This window comes from Podospora anserina, chromosome 6, assembly GCF_000226545.1.
Source record: "Podospora anserina S mat+ genomic DNA chromosome 6, supercontig 2".
In the NCBI taxonomy this organism is placed as follows: domain Eukaryota; kingdom Fungi; phylum Ascomycota; class Sordariomycetes; order Sordariales; family Podosporaceae; genus Podospora; species Podospora anserina.
Window position 1 is genome coordinate 378,252 of NW_001914857.1, and position 19,265 is coordinate 397,516.

General features: G+C 54.2%; 6 protein-coding genes across 6 annotated transcripts, besides 3 other annotated features; 4 read left to right on the forward strand and 2 right to left on the reverse strand.

The window, feature by feature from the left end:
• Nucleotides 1-1,668: 1,668 nt before the first annotated feature.
• On the reverse strand, nt 1,669-3,469 carry PODANS_6_4610 (uncharacterized protein; the record flags this gene model as incomplete). The annotated part of the gene is made up of 2 exons (XM_001909924.1): nt 1,669-3,227; nt 3,289-3,469. The coding sequence occupies 2 exons, from the start codon at nt 3,467-3,469 to the stop codon at nt 1,669-1,671; spliced, it is 1,740 nt and encodes a 579-aa protein (XP_001909959.1).
• Nucleotides 3,470-4,339: 870 nt separating this feature from the next.
• PODANS_6_4620 (uncharacterized protein) lies at nt 4,340-5,683 on the forward strand (the record flags this gene model as incomplete). Its single annotated transcript, XM_001909925.1, has 3 exons — nt 4,340-4,954; nt 5,020-5,213; nt 5,272-5,683. 3 exons carry the CDS (start codon nt 4,340-4,342, stop codon nt 5,681-5,683), a joined length of 1,221 nt encoding a protein of 406 aa, XP_001909960.1.
• An 839-nt stretch (nt 5,684-6,522) lies between these two features.
• On the forward strand, nt 6,523-9,712 carry PODANS_6_4630 (uncharacterized protein; the record flags this gene model as incomplete). The annotated part of the gene is made up of 2 exons (XM_001909926.1): nt 6,523-6,862; nt 6,924-9,712. 2 exons carry the CDS (start codon nt 6,523-6,525, stop codon nt 9,710-9,712), a joined length of 3,129 nt encoding a protein of 1,042 aa, XP_001909961.1.
• A 383-nt stretch (nt 9,713-10,095) lies between these two features.
• Nucleotides 10,096-10,115: a sequence feature (primer 109ks).
• Nucleotides 10,116-10,172: 57 nt separating this feature from the next.
• Nucleotides 10,173-10,310: an STS (microsatellite 109k).
• Nucleotides 10,311-10,383: 73 nt separating this feature from the next.
• Nucleotides 10,384-10,403: a sequence feature (primer 109ka).
• A 1,309-nt stretch (nt 10,404-11,712) lies between these two features.
• PODANS_6_4640 (uncharacterized protein) lies at nt 11,713-12,056 on the forward strand (the record flags this gene model as incomplete). Its single annotated transcript, XM_001909927.1, has 2 exons — nt 11,713-11,794; nt 11,860-12,056. 2 exons carry the CDS (start codon nt 11,713-11,715, stop codon nt 12,054-12,056), a joined length of 279 nt encoding a protein of 92 aa, XP_001909962.1.
• Nucleotides 12,057-12,831: 775 nt separating this feature from the next.
• PODANS_6_4650 (uncharacterized protein) lies at nt 12,832-13,662 on the forward strand (the record flags this gene model as incomplete). The annotated part of the gene is made up of 1 exon (XM_001909928.1): nt 12,832-13,662. The coding sequence occupies one exon, from the start codon at nt 12,832-12,834 to the stop codon at nt 13,660-13,662; it is 831 nt and encodes a 276-aa protein (XP_001909963.1).
• Nucleotides 13,663-14,235: 573 nt separating this feature from the next.
• On the reverse strand, nt 14,236-18,275 carry PODANS_6_4660 (uncharacterized protein; the record flags this gene model as incomplete). Its single annotated transcript, XM_001909929.1, has 2 exons — nt 14,236-16,171; nt 16,225-18,275. 2 exons carry the CDS (start codon nt 18,273-18,275, stop codon nt 14,236-14,238), a joined length of 3,987 nt encoding a protein of 1,328 aa, XP_001909964.1.
• Nucleotides 18,276-19,265: the final 990 nt, after the last annotated feature.

The following is a 19,265-nucleotide window of genomic DNA, read 5'->3' on the forward strand; positions in this document are numbered from 1 at the left end:
GAGGGGCCGGTGGTTCGAGACAAGATCCGCTTCGATTCTCTTGGTAGCGCTATCAAGTCCAGTGTATATGCCCGAGATATTGTTCTTCGGCACAGTTGCCGTGTCTCATCGCGTCTCCTCTCCTGGACGGCGTGCGGGAGGCGCATGCTTAGCTAAGCCAGCCGGCTGGCTACCAGATTCGCGGAACTTGCCGACAGGTGAAGGAGGGGTTCGTGATGTTTGTACGTGATATCGAAAGCCCCTTCTTGCATCTCTTCCTTCAGAGGCCAATATCAGGGGTTGGTCTGCTGTAGGGTTGTTCGAAGCAAGGAGTGAGAGGGAGGGAGAAGACACATGTTTGACAGGAAACGAACCTGCCTACTACATGAGGAGGGGAAGACATGGTGGGGGGGCATGGCTGGGGATGACTTCATGTAGTTGTAGTTGCCAACTTCTTCAGCCCAAGTTACTCTACACAAGACAACCCCCTCTCGGATGCCCATGTTGTGGCTATTACTAACGGTGACAACTTTTATGTACCTAACCCCCTCTCGTGATCTCGTCACCATCCAACATCAGCGACAAACATCTCCCAGCTGACCTCCCTACAAAGTATCAGCACATGGTAGACTACCTCACTACACTGATGATTAATTCCCAAAACAATGAGACGACCATCACCACCGCCCGCCCGCCACTATCACCAAAGCAGCAGCTACAGCATGTTCCTCCTACCTAGATAGACAAACATCTTCTCAACCGTGACATCAAATCATACGAGAACCACTCACTCGCCGAACTTGGGGGTAGGTAGGCGGTGGTTTCATCACAGCTGAGCAACCTCTACGAGAAGAATCGATTCTAATTTCAGCTCATGCCAGTCAGCCAAGCTTGGTCTTTTATTAGCCCTATTGGATTTGGTGCTCGTTTTTGTTTGCGAGCGGGAGGTAAGGGGGTGATATATGCTGAGAGATGAAATAACTGGTGAATGTAAAGGAACTTGACGGAGATAGCATGTTGAATTGTTTATGGTAGAGATGATTGAAACTCTTGTAAAGATGGAAAGATGGTTGATAGTGTCTTTGAAAGATAGGTAAGGGGTCTTGGAGGATAAGTTCATCGGTTTTAAAAGATACCCAAGGTAGCGAAGAGGCCTGTTTCCTATTTTAAAAATGGCCAACTCTTAGCTGTTATCACCAGCTTACAGAGCTGTCTACGTGCGTGGTAATGTAAATAGTTACAGCATCATAATACGACTACAAAAGTTGCCTTTGTGAGTGTGGCGGAATAATCGAGGGCGCCTATTATCCGAGAAAGATATAACACCGAAATTTGGCTCGAGAAAAGGATAGGATAAAATAACGAAAGTTGAGGTGAAAAGGAAAACATGTGAGATTGCTTTGCTCCACCAGTTGACCTCAAAAGGTTCCGTGTCTACCTAAATAGAGTAGCAAGGTAGGAAAGCATGACAGGACTGTTGACAAGAATAGTATTTATACCCCACGAATCTAACACATGTCGGTACCTCATCCATATATATATAGGTAGCCTTTATATACCGACGAGCGAGCCTGTGATTCACTTCTCACAGCATATCAGGCAACTGAGAGACAATTGGATTCTTTTAAACCATGTCAATATATCCTTCAGAGACAGAACCCCATTCTTCCTTTGCCCTTGAGCAACAACCTACTCCTCATCACTCCCGCTCCCCTCCCCATCAACACTCCCCTCCTCATCATCATCCCCCTCATCATAAGCATCATCCAGCTCCTCCTTCGTAGCCTCCAGCCCGCTCGAGCTCATAAACTTCTCCTCCTTCGCCTCCGTCTTGGCCTCCACCAGCAGATTCTCCTGCACCTCACAACCACTCAGCGAGCACCCCTCGCCCAACTCGGCCCTCTTCCCAATGATGCACTTGGTCAACTTGCAGTTCTTCCCAACCACCACACCATCCATCAGCAGGCAACCCTGCAGCTTGGCGCCCTCGCCGATCTGGCAGTTGGCCCCAATGACGGACTCCTTGATGGAAGTCTTCTCTGACACGGTCACGTTGTCGGCGACGAGAGAGTCAGACTTGGAGATGGTGGTTCTGGGCTTGACACCCTCTGGGTAGGCGACCTTGCGGGCGTGGCAGTAGGGACTGGGTGGGTTGGTGGTGTCGTGGATCTCCTCTAGGGAAGGCAGCTTGGCCAGTTGGAGGGAGATTTGCAGTAGCAGTTGGGCCGTGTCGACGCGGCGGATGATGGGTGTTGGTTTGGCTGGGGTGCCGGTAGAGGTAGGGTGGATGTAGGCGAGCAATGGTGGTACCTCTACCGATTTGGAAGCAGACTCCATGGGGTTAGGCTCTTCCACCTTGGGGGTCTTGAAGGTGACCACCTGGTTAGGTTCCTCAGCTGGGGTGGAGTTCAGGCTGAGCTTTTGAGTGGCAGTCTCGAGACTGGTGGTGTTGGTGGTGGTGGTTTCACCACGGGGACTGTTGGTGCCGCCGTGTTGGGAAGACGAATCGTCCACTGGTAGGGCGAGAAACTCGTCAAATCCAAGCTTGGAAGACAGGCCCTTTTGCCAGCTGGCTTTGGCCCACCAGCCGATGACATCTTCGCCAATGGTTTCGAGTCGGTCATTTTCCTTGACGAACTTCATCACCCATTGAGGGAAGATGTAAATATGGGCGTCGCGGTGGGTGGTATGCATTTTGATCTTGGGGTGCTGTTCGACGAGGTCGTGGCGGGAAGGGAAGCCCTTCTTGTCCTCCAGGGTATCCTTCAGAGTATCTGTGGGCATCGAGCATACCAGCTTGGACAGGTGAGGGAAGAGAGAGCCGCTCGCGGGCAGCACTGAGGATGAGGGCAGTGGTACTGTCGCAATAAACTCGGTTTCCTCACCCTTGATGGGTGTCTCTGATTTTGTTTGGTAGTAGACGGACAGACCGCCGCTGTGCTTTCCCTGGGATGCGCGAGAGTCGCCCAGCACATCTCCTAAGCTGGCAGACTTGACCATCCATGCTTGCAAGAGCTTCTCTGGACCCAACTCGCATACCAGATCGCAAGGGAGGACCAAGAAGTCGGAAGTTACGAGTGACTGTAGCTCTGGAAGTCTGAGAATCTCGGCAGTGCCCGTGTTTTGATTCAAGTCCTCTGGTGCAAGGAGATCAGGGCGTGGGAGTGGCAAGCCAGTCAAGAATGGATTTGTCTTGAGCGCACTGTCAATGGCTTCCTTGGCTGATGGGGGGCAGATGAGTGTGATGTCTGCAATACATGTTAGTTATGAAAGAACAATAAGGTGTTGAGATTGGTTGTGAGGTCTCACTTGTGATGCCAGCTCGGTAACAAAATTCAAGCGGGTACCAGACCATAGGCCGATTGGCAATGGGAAGCAGAGCCTTTGGGTTCTCATCAGGGTTTGCTGTGAACGTTGGGAATGAGCTTCCTGGGCCGCACAAGATGAGGGCCTGCAACCCAGGGGTCGCGATAGTGACTGCGTGGGGCATGGCAGCAAGTCTCTTAGACGGGTAACTGTTTGATGAAGGTGATTGCTCAAGGAAATCTGAGGTGGGGTTGATTTTTTGTGACGGGCTGCCCTGTATGGTAAGTCTAGAACTCTGTCCAACTGGAAATCTGAATCAGTGACTGGGTTGATGGAGCTGACTTTTCCTCTGGCTTTTGTTACTGTAAGTGAGAATCTGAGTCACCAGAAGCCAGCCGCAAAGGAAGGTTTGCCCTCAAAAGACCCCTCCATTCATGTGTGAATGCCCCTCCTTGACATAACAGGGTTAGGGTTTGTGGCTTCGGCATTGCATATTGGATACGTGTAGATTGAGGAATGATATTGGGCTCTAGGCTAGAGTACTAGACAACCTCTTTGAGATCGCAGAATGCAATTGACAATGTTAGCAGTTGTGATTGTCCTAGTTCCTGAGGCCAGACTGATGATGCTTTTGTCAAACTTGGGCTGTTGAAAAGTGACGTATTCTGACAAGAACACGGACCACACCGTGTTTCTTGGCGTCAGCTTCAGCTCTCCTTTGTTATTTCTCTCTGGGCCAACCACCTGCCTCGGTTTGGTCTATCCGAAAATTGGAGCTCGGCTTTGGTGTGCAACAAGACGAAGCTGGGGCCGCAACCGCGCTGGGGGCGCCGGCATCAAACAAACCGTGCCATCCCTCCCCAGCCTTCTCATTGACCGCGCCATCTCCACATGTCCATGTCCATGTCCACATGCTACCACCTGCTTAGACTATAGTGTCCCTCCCCATCACCAGCCACATAGTTTTCAACATCTCTTGACGACCTCCCCGAGTAAACCGACGAGAGCAAGCCGCAACCCGCCCGAAACGAGATGATCGATCGCAACATCACCAATGTCGCCGCCCTATGAGTCGTCCCGCCGCCGCGGCGTCTGGAACCATTGGGTCCCGCTCGCCGTGACCGTCACGGTTGCGACAGTGGGCGTTGTCGCCTGGGTTTGGAGCCAGCGGAAGGAGGAAGATCAGGAGGAAGCAGAGACCGGTTCCGCCTACCAGGATCTCGACTACGATGAAGGCGAATATGGTGACAACCCCGCCTACGGCGCGTCCCGGGATGGTGCTGCTGGCGGGACCCAGACTCGCTCGGGCGGTCCTGGTGTCGCTGCTGCAGCCTCGCAGGTGGAATCGTCCACCCTGGGCTGGGCTGCGTTGCGCCGGACGCCGAGCCCTTCACAATTCTTCGATACCGCGAGGAGGACTGTTACTGGAGGGCTGAGTGCGGCTGGCGCAGCTGTTGGAAGTGCTTTGGCTGCCATCAGGGAAGAGGACAAGACCGCATATGCAGACCACGAGACCTGGTCCGAGGAGATCGAGGCCAAGAAGGAAAGGGTTGTCCCATCAACCTCACAGGCCAAGGATACCAACAAGCGCCGTAAGAAGGTTGCCATTGTTATCTCGGCTGATAATCATATCGACGATGTGGATGCGGATGGGTATCACGAACATGCTGTGCGTGCCCCCCTTTCGGTGTACCCTTAAGCTCCCGAGAGAATATCCATGCTAATCCGCAATAGTCTATTCTGTCTCACATTCCTCGGTCAATTGACACCTCCAAGCACAAGCTCTATGTTCTCATCTATGCCCCCAATCTCAAGGAGACCACACGCGAATCGCCTAGCAACCGTCCCCCGCCTTCTTTGAGCTCGTCTTTCTCCAACATTGACCCCGCTCAAGCCCAGACTCCCGGCGATGAGGCCAAGAGCCCTGCGTACGTTTCAACTATCCGGTGGAGAATTCCACGGGTTCTGTAACTAACTTGCGTATAGAATCGGCCCATCCACATCTGATCCGGCCTACAACGCTATTTACGCCCAGGCTCAGGCGCTTGTTGAAAAAGACAGCATGATTCTGACCTTTACCACCCTTAATGGCCACTCGCACATTTTGCGCCACATTCAGCCCGAGATCATCTACCTCCAGGAGTCTCTCGGCGGCGAGAACGGCAGCATTGTCACCAACCTTCAGACCTGGCTCCGTCACGACATTATTCTGGTGGTGGGAGCGGAAAGCGGCCACGGAGGTCTCGCTGATAGCGAGTCAGAGGCGGAGAAGCCCGGAAAAGCGGAAGAGATCTGGTGGCACCGGGAAGACCGGGTGGGCAGAGGACGCGGTGTCATCGTGGTCGATGCCCAAAAGGTGCAAGACGACTGGGCTCGCAGAGTGCTGGGTAAGGAGTAAAAACAGGCCCGAGTGATGGACATGACTGCTCTGAGTTGATGATGATGGATTGGATTTTTTGATTTCTTGTAGACATGTTGCGTGAGCAAGCGTGTCATATATACCTCTGTAAGCACGATTTACATAAGATGCTGGTGTCACAGCCTATCTAGTAGTAGTAGTAGTAGTAGTAGTAGTGGTAGTATCTATAAAACAAAAGATGGAAGGATACTGCATTATACTGGGGTCACGTGATGCGGCTCAGTGCCAAGCAGCGTTGAAGCCACCACCCGTCCAAACAGGGATTGATTCGCCAAAGAAAACACCCCACAAAGAGACAGGCCATCGTCCACTGATCGACCCCAGGCGCATCCGCCAGAACGACGAGCATCAAGTTTCGGCATCGCAAGAATATCAGTACATGCAGTCGGCCGCCGAGTCGCTGGAAGAACCGGTATCACGACGCATTGTCGACGTCGAAAACTCTGCTGCAAACCGCGTCGAACGACCGCCATTGACGCCCGCCCCAACAGTGGAAAACACTGGACCTGACCTGGAACTCATTCCAGAGCCGAATCACGCTCCGCTGGCCGCGACCTGACCCTGGACCGCGGCGCATCATCATCATCCACCACCACCGCCCACTTCCAACCCCATCGGCCATCGCTATCGCGCCCGCCCCATCGATTCAAGCATCAGCCTCAATTGCTCCCATCGACACTCGACCGTCCTCGGCGCTCTAACATATTTTTTTCTCTCTCGCCAGCCCTCCCGATGCGATTCGAGCAGGGGAGCAACCTCTAAGCGACGGGTCTCCCTCCCTCACGCCGCTGCCTGCGGGCAGCAGCTCACCCATCCAAATGGCGCCCACTGTCGCCGCTGCTTCGGCAGTGTCGGTCGCGACCAAGGCGAAACGCCCCATACCTCCGGGCATACAAACAAACGGCGCCGTGATCACATCACGCTCCTCGCCGTCACCATCCATATCAGCCAAGCGAGCCCCCTCGGCCGTCCGCCAACCCTCGATTCCCCCAACCACTAACGGCACCACCCCATCATCAGCCCGACCCCCAAACCGGGCACGGCGAGAAGCCTCAGCACAAATACTGGGTAGGGGCCAGAGGAGTGCAGGCCTTAGATCGGCCAGCCTCGTCCCGGACTCTGCGATATCTCCTACCCTGACGGAACCACCACCATACGGTATGCATGGCGCGCTGCATGCGCTCGTTGATGTTGCCGTATATGCTAACTTGAACTGCAGTGGTAACTGACGAGTACATTTTGAAAAAATATGCCGGGAACCCGCCCTCCCTCATTGTGCATCTATTTCAAACGCATTGGCGATTTGATCAACAAGAGGGCATGTTTCCATACAAATCGCCCATGAAGATCTTCCTCGACCACGTTCGGGAACGCACTGTCCCCAACGAGCTGCTGGGCTACCTGACCGAGGCGGGGGTTCCTTTCTATGAAGGATGCTTAATTGTGCAGGTACATGATCACAAGACAGCCACCCAGCAGGTCAAAGACGTTGCTCGGCCGACCTCTGCTCCCTCGAACTCCAAGTCGATGCCGACGCCCTTCTCGATTCACAACTACAACCAGTGTCTCACGCCATCCTCGTATGTCCCTTACCCAGAAGAGAACCTCAAGGCGAGCGGGGCGGCTGTGCCGGCCAGCGACTCGGACAGCAAACGAAAAACGGCCGAGGAAAAAGATAAGGAAAACATGCCGGCCCCGAGCGCGCCTATAGATCAGAAGAGCAAAGGACCAGCAAAGCCCAAGATCATCACGGTTGTGCTGCACCCAACACAGCATAGTTTGCATACAGATCTTATGATTAAGGCCAGCACCCCCCGAGGAGCTTCAGAGTCACGCGCTGATGGAGCTGTTCCTCCGACACCTCACGGAGCTGTGCCTCCTACCCCTATGGCTGGTAGCATGCCTCCTCCGGCCAAGAAACAGAAACGAGAGAAAATGGAACTGGACTCGAGCAACATCTACGTTGCCGAATCGCAGATTCTCTTGGCAACAACGGCGCCCTTGGACCTCGAGCCTACAAAGAATGCCGAGGAAACAATAGCCAAGCTCGAGCAGCTCGCGCACCCCGACCACTCGCACAAACCACCAGAGCCCAAGACTCGCAAAAGAACCGTGGCGGAGATGGCGGCCGACGAAGCAGCAGCGGCTCAGCAAGAGCGCTACATGCTCATTCTCGATGAGCGTGCGTCTTCCAAACTGGGCGGTGCTCAAACGGGGGGCAGCGGTGCAGATGGGGATGGCCAAGCGGCAGCTTCCACGTGGGAGCCTAGATTTGAACGCTTCAAGGTCATTGAGAACATCCAGAAGGAACATGCGGCCAAGAAGGAGGCAGAAAAGCTCAAGCAGGCCGAAAACGAACGCAAGCTCCAGCTGGCCAAGCAGCAGCAGGAGCAACAAGCTGCTGTTTTGCACGCTCAACAAGCGCAGCAAGCCCAACAGGCGCAACAAGCCGAGGAGAGGAGAAGAAAAGAGCAGGCGGCAATGCTGCAAAAACAAGAGGCACAGAGGCGAATGCAACAAGCCCAAGCCCAAGCCCAGGCTCAACAAGCGGCTCAAGCAGCTCAGCAGCTGGCTCAGGCTCAGCAGCAGGCTCAACAACAGGCTCAACAACAGGCTCAACAACAGGCTCAACAACAAGCCAGGGCTCAGCAAGCCCAGGCTCTGGCTCAGCAGCAAGCTCAACAAGCCCAGGCGCAGCAGGCGGCTCAACAACAGGCGCAGCAGAACCAGGGAATGCAAAATATGGGCACTCCCAATGCTCAGCACAGTCCGATGGCCGGCGGCATGGGCAACGGCATGCCCGTCAGCATGGCACCCCAGGCCCAGGCGCGCTTTACCCAAGTCTCACAGCCACAAGCCTCGTCCCCTATCATCCGCCAGAATACTCCCCAAGCGGCATCGTCGCCCATGGTTCAAGGTGTTCCCATGCAGCATTCCAACTCCAGCATGGGCCAAGCTGCAAGCCCACCCCGACCTTCATCTGTGGTGCAAAACCACCCAATGGCTGCTCCCATGGCTCCCAGCATGTCGGCACGTGGAAGCCAGCAGAGCCATGCTGCCGGTACCCCTAGGATGCATTCTGCAACTCCCAATATGGCCCAAGCAACACCAATGACGCGACCCATGGCGGTGCCGACGCCAAGGATGTCCCAAGCAAGCCCACCACCCGGTGTCTTGACTCCTCAGGCCATGGGACAGGCGATGTTGATGAACGCCCAAGGCATGGCGGGTATGCCAAATGTCAACATCCAGTCCACAGCTCAGCAGATTGCGGCTCAGCAGCGAATGATGCAACAGCGGCAGCAAATGGGGATGCAAAGCGGGGGTGCCGTGCCTTTGAATCAAATGCAGTTCCAGCAACAACAGGCGATGCTACAGCGGCAGCTTATGCTTCAGCAACAGCAGCAGCGTGGTCAAATGATGACACAGGGCAACCAGGCTCTCGCAGCCAACTATGCGCAGCAGTTGAACAACATGCAGCAACAAGCAGGAATGCAGATGACACCCCAACAGCGCCAGATGCTCATGGCTCAGTCAATGGCGGCAGCCCAACAACAGAACCCTAACATGATGGCGATGAACGGCATGACGCCACAGCAGGTGGCTCAAATGCAACAAATTCAGTTACAGCAACAGATCCAGCAGCAACAACAATTGCAGGCCCAGCAGAGGGCCCAGCAACAGCAACAGCAGCAGCAGCAGCAGCAGCAGCAGCAGCCAACGCCCCAGCAGATGCAAATGCACGCTCTGCTTCAGCAACCCCAGGTTCAGAGCCAGATTACCAACCACTCGAACGCTCTATTTACCAAGAGACTGCCCGAGCTCGCTCAACGTTATGGTGGAAATGCGCAAGCAATCCCACAGGAAGAGTTGGCACAATTCAAGGCGCAGTGTCAACAGCAGGCGGTTGGTCTTGTGACGAGAACGTATGCGCAGAGGAACATGCAGATGCAGGCACAGCGGGCTCAGGCGGCGGCAATGCAGGGGATGATGCAGCAGGGGATGTAACGGGCTGTGAATATGGGGGCATGTTGCTGTTAAGGGGGTCTCAGGTATGGGGAACATACTTATATCAAATCATACTCAAAAAGAGGGGGGGGGGTGGTTGTTTTTCATTTGGAGTTTTGCGGGGACAAGGCAAGCGGTGTTTACACGGTGTGGTTGGTTGGTTCCAGAAAGCTAGGAATTTGGCTCTCTGGCTTTTTTATCGTTTCTTTTATCATTCCGTTGCTTCTTGATTTTTTTTCACAGCCAGGCTTCCCATATTTTGGGGAAACGGCTAAGACTATATACCCTGGGTTTATGAATTGGGACATTTTTGGTTTGTTTTTTACCCCTTCCCCCCCCTTTTTTTTTAGTAACTAAAGAGCGATGAATGAAAAAAGCGAAGAAGGAAGGGGGTTAGTTGGTTTGGTTGGCCAGCGGATGGTGATGAGGGGGATGGGAATGGGGTTGTCAGAAATGTTCATTGCTGCTACTACTACTCCTACTACTCCTACTACTCCTACTACTACTACTACTACTACTACTACTACTACTACTACTACTACTACTACTACTACTACTACTACTACTACTACTACTACTACTACTACTACTACTACTTGTGTATTTTGTACTGTTGGATTGGAAATGGGAAAGGGGGTGGGGAAAGGGATAAGGTAGGGAAGGAAGGGGTTGTGTGTCAATTTGGGCCATAGTATATATTTACAAGATGAATCTAATGCCTGTGGTAGATGTGATTTGTGAGTTTCCAGTGTCGTGACTTAGATTGGGGTGAGCTTAAAGGTTACACGTGACAGGTCACGAGTGGGTGGCCGATTAATGTGCGGTTGGTTTGGGTTTAGGACGCACGGACCAAAAGGCGTCGCGTTTCGGGGTGTGTGCTATGACGGAATAGTTCTGGTGCCTCTCTCTCTTCCCGTCGTTGTGAGCAGCAGCTGCAGAAAGAGAGGCGTGGATCTACTGTTGTTCGCTTTTTTATTTTAGCTTCGACAAGAAAGCTTCTTGCTGTTGCGAACATCATTTCCCTGTTTCACGCCCACTTCTCTCACTCACCGGACCTTTTTTTCTTCTTCAAGTTATTTATCAGCACTAAGGCTTTTTGCTATTTTCGTATCTTTCTTGCTGCCGTTGCGACCAACCAACCAACCGAGCCGGAACACAACGATCGCATCAACACACACACACACAAAGATGAGATCAACATCATGGCTCCCGCTGCTGTCGTCCTCGATGGCAGTGATGATAACAGCATCCCCCGCCCCCGCCGCCGCAAAGTTCAACTGCGAGAAGCTCCCCGTCGACGGGTACACCTACAACTTCAAGGAGCTTTCGGGGCCGCACACGGTCGTCACGAGCGAGTTTCTTGCGCCGAGTTACCACAACACGACGTACACGATTGATTTGTGTGGGGGGTTGAAATCAAAGACTGGGGGGGAGAGGGAGAGGTGTCCTGAGGGGACGAGGGGTGAGTTTTACACGACGTCTGGTAAAACGGACAAGGGGCTGACTGAGAATTAGTATGCGCGATCAAGCACAAGTGGGACCCGAAAACGGACAAGGCGACGGTGGATCACTTTGTGCCTATTGTGGTGGAGAAGAAGGATGGTGGGTTTGAGTGGGAGGCTAAGAGGTTACCTGCTGAGGAGGCAAAGGGGAAGGGTGATGAGGATAAGAAAAAGGGGAGGGGCTGAGGGTTACCCTCAAGGGGGGGAAGTATTCTTGGGAGACATGCAGCAGACGGGTGGTGGAGTTTAAAGTGTTCGGGTTCTCAAAGGGGATGAGGAAGGAGTGGGATAGTAAGAAAGTCTGGTTGAGTATGAGAAGGGTGAACAAGAGGAGGAGGGCGGAAGATGAGGGGGATGATGGGTTCAGCACGCCGGAGCATCAGCTTCAGGAAGGAGGGGGCGGCGCTGGTTTGGGAGGGGTTATAAGAGTGATGGGGAGGTTGATACGTTGGCTTTGACGTGGTATACCAAGTTTGTTTGTGAACAAGGCTGTGGGGGATGAGCCGGAGAAGGGGAAGGAGCCGGAGGAAGGTGGGGGGGAGAGTGCGCATTGGGGGTTTTTTACTTGGTTTGTGGTTTTGTGAGTATCTTTTGCTCCATTGGGGGGGTCGTGATGAATGGGTTTGCTAACATGGGATTGAACAGGGTTTTTCTCGGCATCGCAACAGTACCTCATCTTTGGCTCGTGGCTCAACTACAACCGGTATGGCGCTCGGGGGTGGGATTTGCTTCCCCATGGTGACACGCTCAGGGATGTCCCGTACCTACTCAAGGACTGGATGCGGAGAGCTCTTAACACGATACAAAGCAGTGGCAGCAGGGGGGGATACTCAGCCGTGTAGGGGCGGGGGAGTTATGATGGGCGGCAGGGATACACTGGAGGAGGTGGATGGGGACGAAGTAGTAGCAGTTGGGAGCGGTTTTGATGGGATACCTACTAGACTTTCTTTTGTTTTTTGTCGGTGCTCCTAATCCATGTGGGTTTCAAATCCAGTTATACAACATTGGTGGTGTTTTGGGTGGACGGATCATTGGGGGGGGGGGGGTATGGGGGCGCGTTTTTTATTCAATGATAATATTGTTATGGCCAGGATGAGAGAGGGTATCGCTAATTGATAGGATTTGTATTGATGATGCATTTTCTGATAGCGGATAAATGATTGCCATTGATGTAGTTGCGGACCTTGATGGTTGTCTTAGTCAGGGTGCGGATCACATGCCTCTCGGCCGCGTTGCCGCCACCAAGCCAGCCAGCGCCGGGTCCCGCGTGATCGGATCCGGCTTGTTTTTTGGAGTGAGGGATGGGAATGAGAAACGGAAGACCGGGATTCGCGGGGACCGACTCGAGTTTCGTTCTTTCCTTTTTTTTTAATGTTGTATTGTGGAAGCTTTTCAAACTTGTGATATTTGTGCGATTGTAGGTGTTGTGTCTGGTGTGTGCAAATCAAGCCGAGGTAAGCAACTTGGTTGATCAAGAGGACACCGGCGGAACATGGTATCCTGATGCGTTTTATCACTAACACTTTTGTTTTCTCAGTCTCTCAGTTTCACTTTTTGACTTTCTATTCTCATTCTCACCCTCATTCTCATCAACCACCACCATAACCAACCGATAAAATGGCCACCCCAGGCAAAACCCTCTTCGCAATCCCCATCCCCCCTCTAAACCAACACCCCGGCGGGACCGTCACCGTCACCCTCCCCGCCCCGGCAGTGTACCTCTTAACCATCACCTCCCCCCCAGACAACCGCCTCACCACCGCCTCCTGCACCGCCATCCTCGACGCGTTGGACCTGATCGAATTCGGTGGTTACACCCCCGGCGTCGTCATCACAACTTCCGGCCTCCCCAAGTTCTTCTCCAACGGCCTCGACCTCGAGCACGCGCTTGGAACAGAAGGGTTCCTGCCCGGGGTACTGTACAGACTTTTCAACCGGTACCTCACCTACCCCATGCCCACCATCGCCCTCCTCCCGGGCCACGCCTTCGCTGGAGGGCTAATGCTGGCTATGCACAACGACTATCGGGTCATGAATCCCGCCAAAGGGTTCGCGTGTGTGAATGAGTTGGAGTTTGGGGTTCCGCTCAAGGCTGCCATGTCCTCTATCTTCAGACTTAAGCTCCCTCCTGCGACCTATAGGGATTTGGTTCTTGAGGCGAAACGTTTCTCCGGGGAAGAGGGGGTCAAGGCAGGGTTGGTGGACAGAACGGGCGGGTTGGATCAGGCGCTGGAGTTGATAAAGGAGAGGAAGCTGACCAACAAGGCCAAGACGGGGATTTATGGGTTGCTAAAGGCCGAGATGTACAGGGAGTCGGTTGGGTTTTTGACGCAGGCGGGGTACGACAAAGAGGAGGAGAAGGACAGGTTGATGATTGAGGGGGAGGATAAGCGGAAGGAGGAGGCCGAGGGGAAGTTGGGGTCTATCAAGGAGAAGGCCAAGTTGTGAGGGATGGAGAGAGAGAGAGAGAGAGACAGTGAGTGTGTGTGAGAGAGAGAAGGGAGTGTTAAAGAAAGGACATCAGCGAATGATTTACTACAGATGTTGTATCTTTTTTTTTGGTCTACACTACTACATCCTCTCTACCTGCGAAAGCAAAAACCGGCCGTTGCATAATTCATCAAACCAGACAGAACAAAAGACAGAGACACCAAACCCAGCCGGATCAGTAAATAAACAGAAATATCATCACAATCAAACACATTTCTCGAGACCGCCACCTCAAAGAGACCCAGCGCCATCAATATATTCTTGCGCTGTGAACAAAAAAAAACAAAAAAAACAAATCCAAGTTGAGAATTTCAGTTACAGAGAGACAAAAATAAAAATAAAAACGCCAAACAATGCAGGGTATGGTAACATACAACGCCGTATACTCCCTCCCCTCTTCCCTGCCTTGATTTGCCTTGCCATAATGAAAAGGCCTTCCCTTGCCACTCTTAAAACGTACAACTCAAAACAGGTTGTGGTATACTCCGCCATGTACGGGCTTTGTTATTCTTCCCCCACGTCACTTCGTTCTCACTCACTAACGGACCCCTCATCATCGTAATCCTCCGGATATCCCATCGCTTCCCCATTTCCTGACGACACCAACCCCATCTGGGCCCTCGTGTCTCGCTGAATCTTGAGGAAGTACATCCTCAAGCTGTGCAAACCCCGCATGAACCCTCTGTCTGGCTCTCCGGGGTGCCTCGGTGGGCAGGCCTTGTCCTCCATCGGATCATACGGCGTGATGCAGTTGGCAAAGTCGGCAATCTTGAAGTCGATATCCCGCTTGCTCTTCTTCTGTCTCCTCGGGGCCTCCTCCGTGTCCGTCGCGAAATCAGTTGTTGAGTCGTCGATGGCTGCGGTTTCGTAGCCGTTGCTGGCGTCCGCCGAAGTGTCACCGTCGTAAAACATGAGCAGACTCGCCGCGTAGAACCGGTACCCCTTCAACCTGCCCACGATCACCTCCAGCTCATCCAGCTTCCGGAGAACAGTGGGAATATGTCGAAGAATACTGGCCGGGTCAACACCGTCATACAAAAACCGTGTCAGTGCACCCTGGAACTCTCCTCCCTTCTTCAGAGTCCGGCCGTAGTACTTGTCCCTAAAAACATAGCTCTGCGTCTGAACGTCCCACACCTGAAGCCCGCAGACCCTGACGCCCAGTTCGCGAGATGTGGTCTTGGCACACTTGCCTTTCTGCGATTGCTGCTTCTTGGGGTTCGCATCCACGCCATACTGCCGGGTGCCCATCTTCAGATCCATGATGCAAGGCCTCTTCATGCCTGCCGTCAAGTCCTCCAGGAGCAAAAAGTACTCGACGCGGGAGTCGCTCTGCGTTTGAGCCTCCTTGGGGTTGATAGGCCGGGGAATCTTCTTGAACTCGGAAGTTGGACTGGGGAGCGCTGAAGTGGCAGCCGAGGTGATGGCCGAGACAAAGGCATTGGGATGCTGAACTTCGCCACCCCCATTGATGGTCGCCTCAACTGGTTGTTCTGCTGGGGGGGTGAGAGCATTCGCTTTCACGGGAGTCTTGGGGTTGGGCACAATCTCGTCACGGGTACCCTTGTAGACAACCTCGTCCGCCTCTTCGAAATACTTCAGGTTGCCACGGTCGTCGCGGACATCGTCCGGCTTTCGACGCAGGCCCGTCCCAGAGTACCGGCGCTTCTTCTTAAGAGCTGCGGGCGACGATCCTCCGAAGATTTCAGGCTCTGGAGCACTAGTTCCCGTGACATCCTTGGGTGCACCCTCGTCCTCCTCGCCCTCTGCGTCGCAGAATGTGTCAATGTGACCGAGATCACTCTGTGTCTGCGCCAAGGAGCTTGCACTCAGTGTACGCTCAGCAGCCTCTCTGGCTGCCTGGGCCCTCTTCTCGTGAGATTCTGCCAGACTCGGATCTGATCCGGTCGGGCGAAGTGACTGCTGAAGGGTACGCCTCGGCATTGGACGCTGGTGTCCCTTGCGGTGCCGATGAATCGCAATCGGCTGCTTGAGGAAGGCATCATTGAAGACCTCATTCCGGAGTCTCTTGTTCACCGTGGTGGCGCCCCAGCTGTTGGCATGCCGGTCGGAAAGACTGGGGCGCGTCAGCGCAGTCTTGGTGGGTGTCACGGGTACATCTTGCGGCGCTGTCTCGCTGTGCGGAAGTGTTGATGCCGAGGAACTCCTAAATCTTCCGCCCAGGCTTGGCGGACTCGGCAACGAGGGCTGGAGGAGACTTCGAGGCAGAATATGCTGATTGTCAACAAACGTAACTGTAGGAATCTGGCCTTGGTTGTTCTGCAGTGATTGGCTGATCATTCTGGGGCGATCAGTGGGGGGGTCAGCTTCGTGAGAAGTCCGGCTTGTCCCGTTCGCCTTCGAGTCGCCATCTGGGTGATGACGGTCCACTGCATGATCATCTCTTTTCATGGTTGACTTGCGACGAGACTGTTTCTGAAATGTGACATTCAACACCCCAATATATCTAAGCCCATTTGTTAGCAAGAATCCTGGATGCCTTGGACAGAATAGACATACCTCGGGAGGAAGGCAAGAAGATCGCGATGGTAGTGCTCAATCTTTTCGTAAAACTCATTTTCTCTGTTGTTCAGCTGCTTACAGACAGCTCGCTTGGAGAACCTCCACAGAGTGGTATGGCCGCCAACTTGATGCTTGTATGGAATCAGCTCAATGGCCTCTAATGGCTGCGTGGGCTCCAGCTGATGGTCATGGACGGCTTCTTCATGATACTGGGAGACTGGACGGGACGGCTTGGCAGATACATCTCTGCTTTCAACAGCAGCCGCCGGGCCGGCAGGTTGAGTGATGTCTAGTTCAGGTGCTACACTAGAGCTTTGGGTAGGTTCAGACTTGAGTTTTCTGTCTATTGGCTCCCCGTGTTCGTCAAACTCTGGCTCGTCAGCTTTGACAAGCCACGGATGAAAATCGTCATGTCGAGACTGGGTTCGTGCCGGCACACTCCTAGGGGGCGCACCAGGCACTGGGGCGTGCTCTGTTGGCTGTTCGGGGGGCGCTTGATGCGGGACGAACACTGCCGACGAGATCTTTTCCTCTCCCGACTCGTCGCCCTCATCAACCGCACTATCCCCGCCTCCGGTGCTGGCATCCGACTCCCGTCGCAGTTCCAACCCGCCAGAGCATGGCTCAGTCGGCTCCACATGTTGTTGGTCATGGGCAGCAAGCTTGCAAGGCGACTTTGCTGGCTTCACAGGGCTGGCGTGAAGTGAGGTTTCCATGTGCTTGGAAACAAAATAATCTTCCGGGGCTTCTTCGATTGTCTCAACTGCGTCAGGCGTGCGCAGTCCGGCCGGGGTCGTCTTGGCCCGCGGTGGCCCTTTGGCCGTGTGAGTCTTGTCATCAAGATCACGAGTCTTGGTTTTGTTGACATCGCCTTCTTTGAGTAGTCCTTCACCTTCGTGGGCGATATCCCCTGTCTTCTCTCGATGGGTGGAAGGCCGGGTCTCTTTCCGTTTCACTTTCTCTTCCGGGAGACCTTCTTTGAAGAATCGCAGGCTGTGACTGGCTTTCCGACTGCGCGCATTCGGCTCGTGTCCGGCCAAGGCCTGGGTAATAGACTTTTCAACCTGACCGCTGTCCCCGTCACTGTCAATCTCTCCCGTCCCGATAGACCAGGCCTTCTCGGGCCCCAAAGACACCCTGTGCTCCGTCTTCCAAGTCCTGAGGACGGGCCGCTCTTCGATTGCAGTGTTCTCGTCGGCATGTCCATCGTACATGGCGGTAGGTGAGTCGGTGAAGAGGGCATGGCCGCTGGGTGTATCGGCAGCAAAGGTGTTGGCCCGATTGCCAAGGCGATTCTTGAAGTCCCCCTCTCGATCTTTGGTCTTGGCCAGAAACTCGCGGTGGCCGTTGAGCATTGAGTTGACCTCGCCGAGATCAATGTCCAGCCTGCCAAAAGCAGGTGGCGCCACCGTGGTTGCCACAGAGGTCAATGAAGGCATGGTCGGCTTTCGGGGAGAGACTCGCTGCGCTAGAACATCACCTTCTCCGTGATGCGGCGGGCCATGACGGGGATCTCGAGGTTTGACGTCACGGTTCGAGGGAGGATGGTGTGAGGAGTCGACAGCGGACTGGCTGGCGGCGGTGGAGGAATCTATATGGGAAGATGAGGAATGTCGAGGGATGCCACGGGCTGTCGCGAGGGCTTGGGTCAGCAGGGAGGGGCCCTGTGGTCTCTGTAGAACGGCAGGACCCCGGGCATATTTAATCTGATCTGCATGGGTGGTGCCGTGCTGCGGTGCTGGTGTCGCTGGTGGTGGTGGTACCGTCGAGGATGTTGCTTCTTCTTGTGTTGCGGGAGGAGGACCGGGGGCCGGACCGGGTGCAGGTGGAGGAGGGGGTGCGTCGGTATTAATAGAGTCGGGGCCGGGGTGAGGCGCAGACGACAAGGCGGGAGGGAGAGGGGGAGCAGGAGGGATGGCAGGCGGTGGGGGAGGAGGGGGAGGAAGAGCTGGTGGTGATGAAGAAGAAGAACAGGTACCGGTAGCCCTTTCGGGGCTCACCAGAGCAGCGGGTGCGGCATTTTCGGGTGGACAGGGCGAGTTGGACATGAGGTGAACATCTGGCGGTGGTGGTGGGGGAAGGGGGAAAAAAGGTGGGAGGGGAGAATGGTCTGTCCGTCCAGGTCGTGGTTGATTTCTCTGTGTGGTCAGGGACGGGAAAGGTTTGGTGGTTTTCGGGAGACCTTACGCTACTCCGCTGGGCTGGGCTGGGCTGAGCTGATCCCCTGCCTGGTCGATTGGTAGTGGAGTGCGGACAGTAAAACGCTGGCACTGTGTGCTGAGAAACAGGCAAAGTCGCAAACGGCTGTCGGGGAGTGCAGAAGGTACCTGGCGGCATGTATTTTGGACAGAATAAAAAAAGAGAGAACTTTCAAATGATGTATCCTGTGCAGGCCTCTGACGCAAAGGCGGGAAAAGTGGCTATTTGTCTGTGGCGGATCCAATTCCACCGCTAGCGCCCTGGGCCCTTCTCCATAGCAGGCATCGCCCTGAAGGCCCGAACTCGGCAGCACCCAGCCAGCAGCCAGCAGCCAGCACCACCACAGCACGTTTTCAGGACGCTCTTTGTTATAGGATATTTGTATTCGCCTGGGATGCCTATCCACCATTCCTCCATCATTTATAACACCTCCAGGGCTACTTTACGGAGTCGGTGTAGGTACTTCCTGAGAATGGTCTCTTTCTCTGACGTCGTTGTAGCACACACCCCCCCCCCCCCAAACGTCCAAAGCTTCTTGCTCCTTCGAGAATGGCCTCATGCAGCTCTTCGGGTCCGCAACCCACGCGGTGCCTGCTTGGCCCGCATCTAGCCTACCTAGCAGTTGCTCACAAGGCAGTCCCGAACCCATCGCAGCGGTGCATCTGGCTGGGGCTCATTCTTCTACAATAAACACACGTGTAGAGATACCGACAGCTGTTTCCTTGCAACCCCTCTTCACCATCCAATCACTTACACACACTCTGCCCTCTACTACACCGCTTCCTAGTCACGACTTTGCAACACTGTTCAAAACATTGCAATTCATTGGCAGCTGTTAC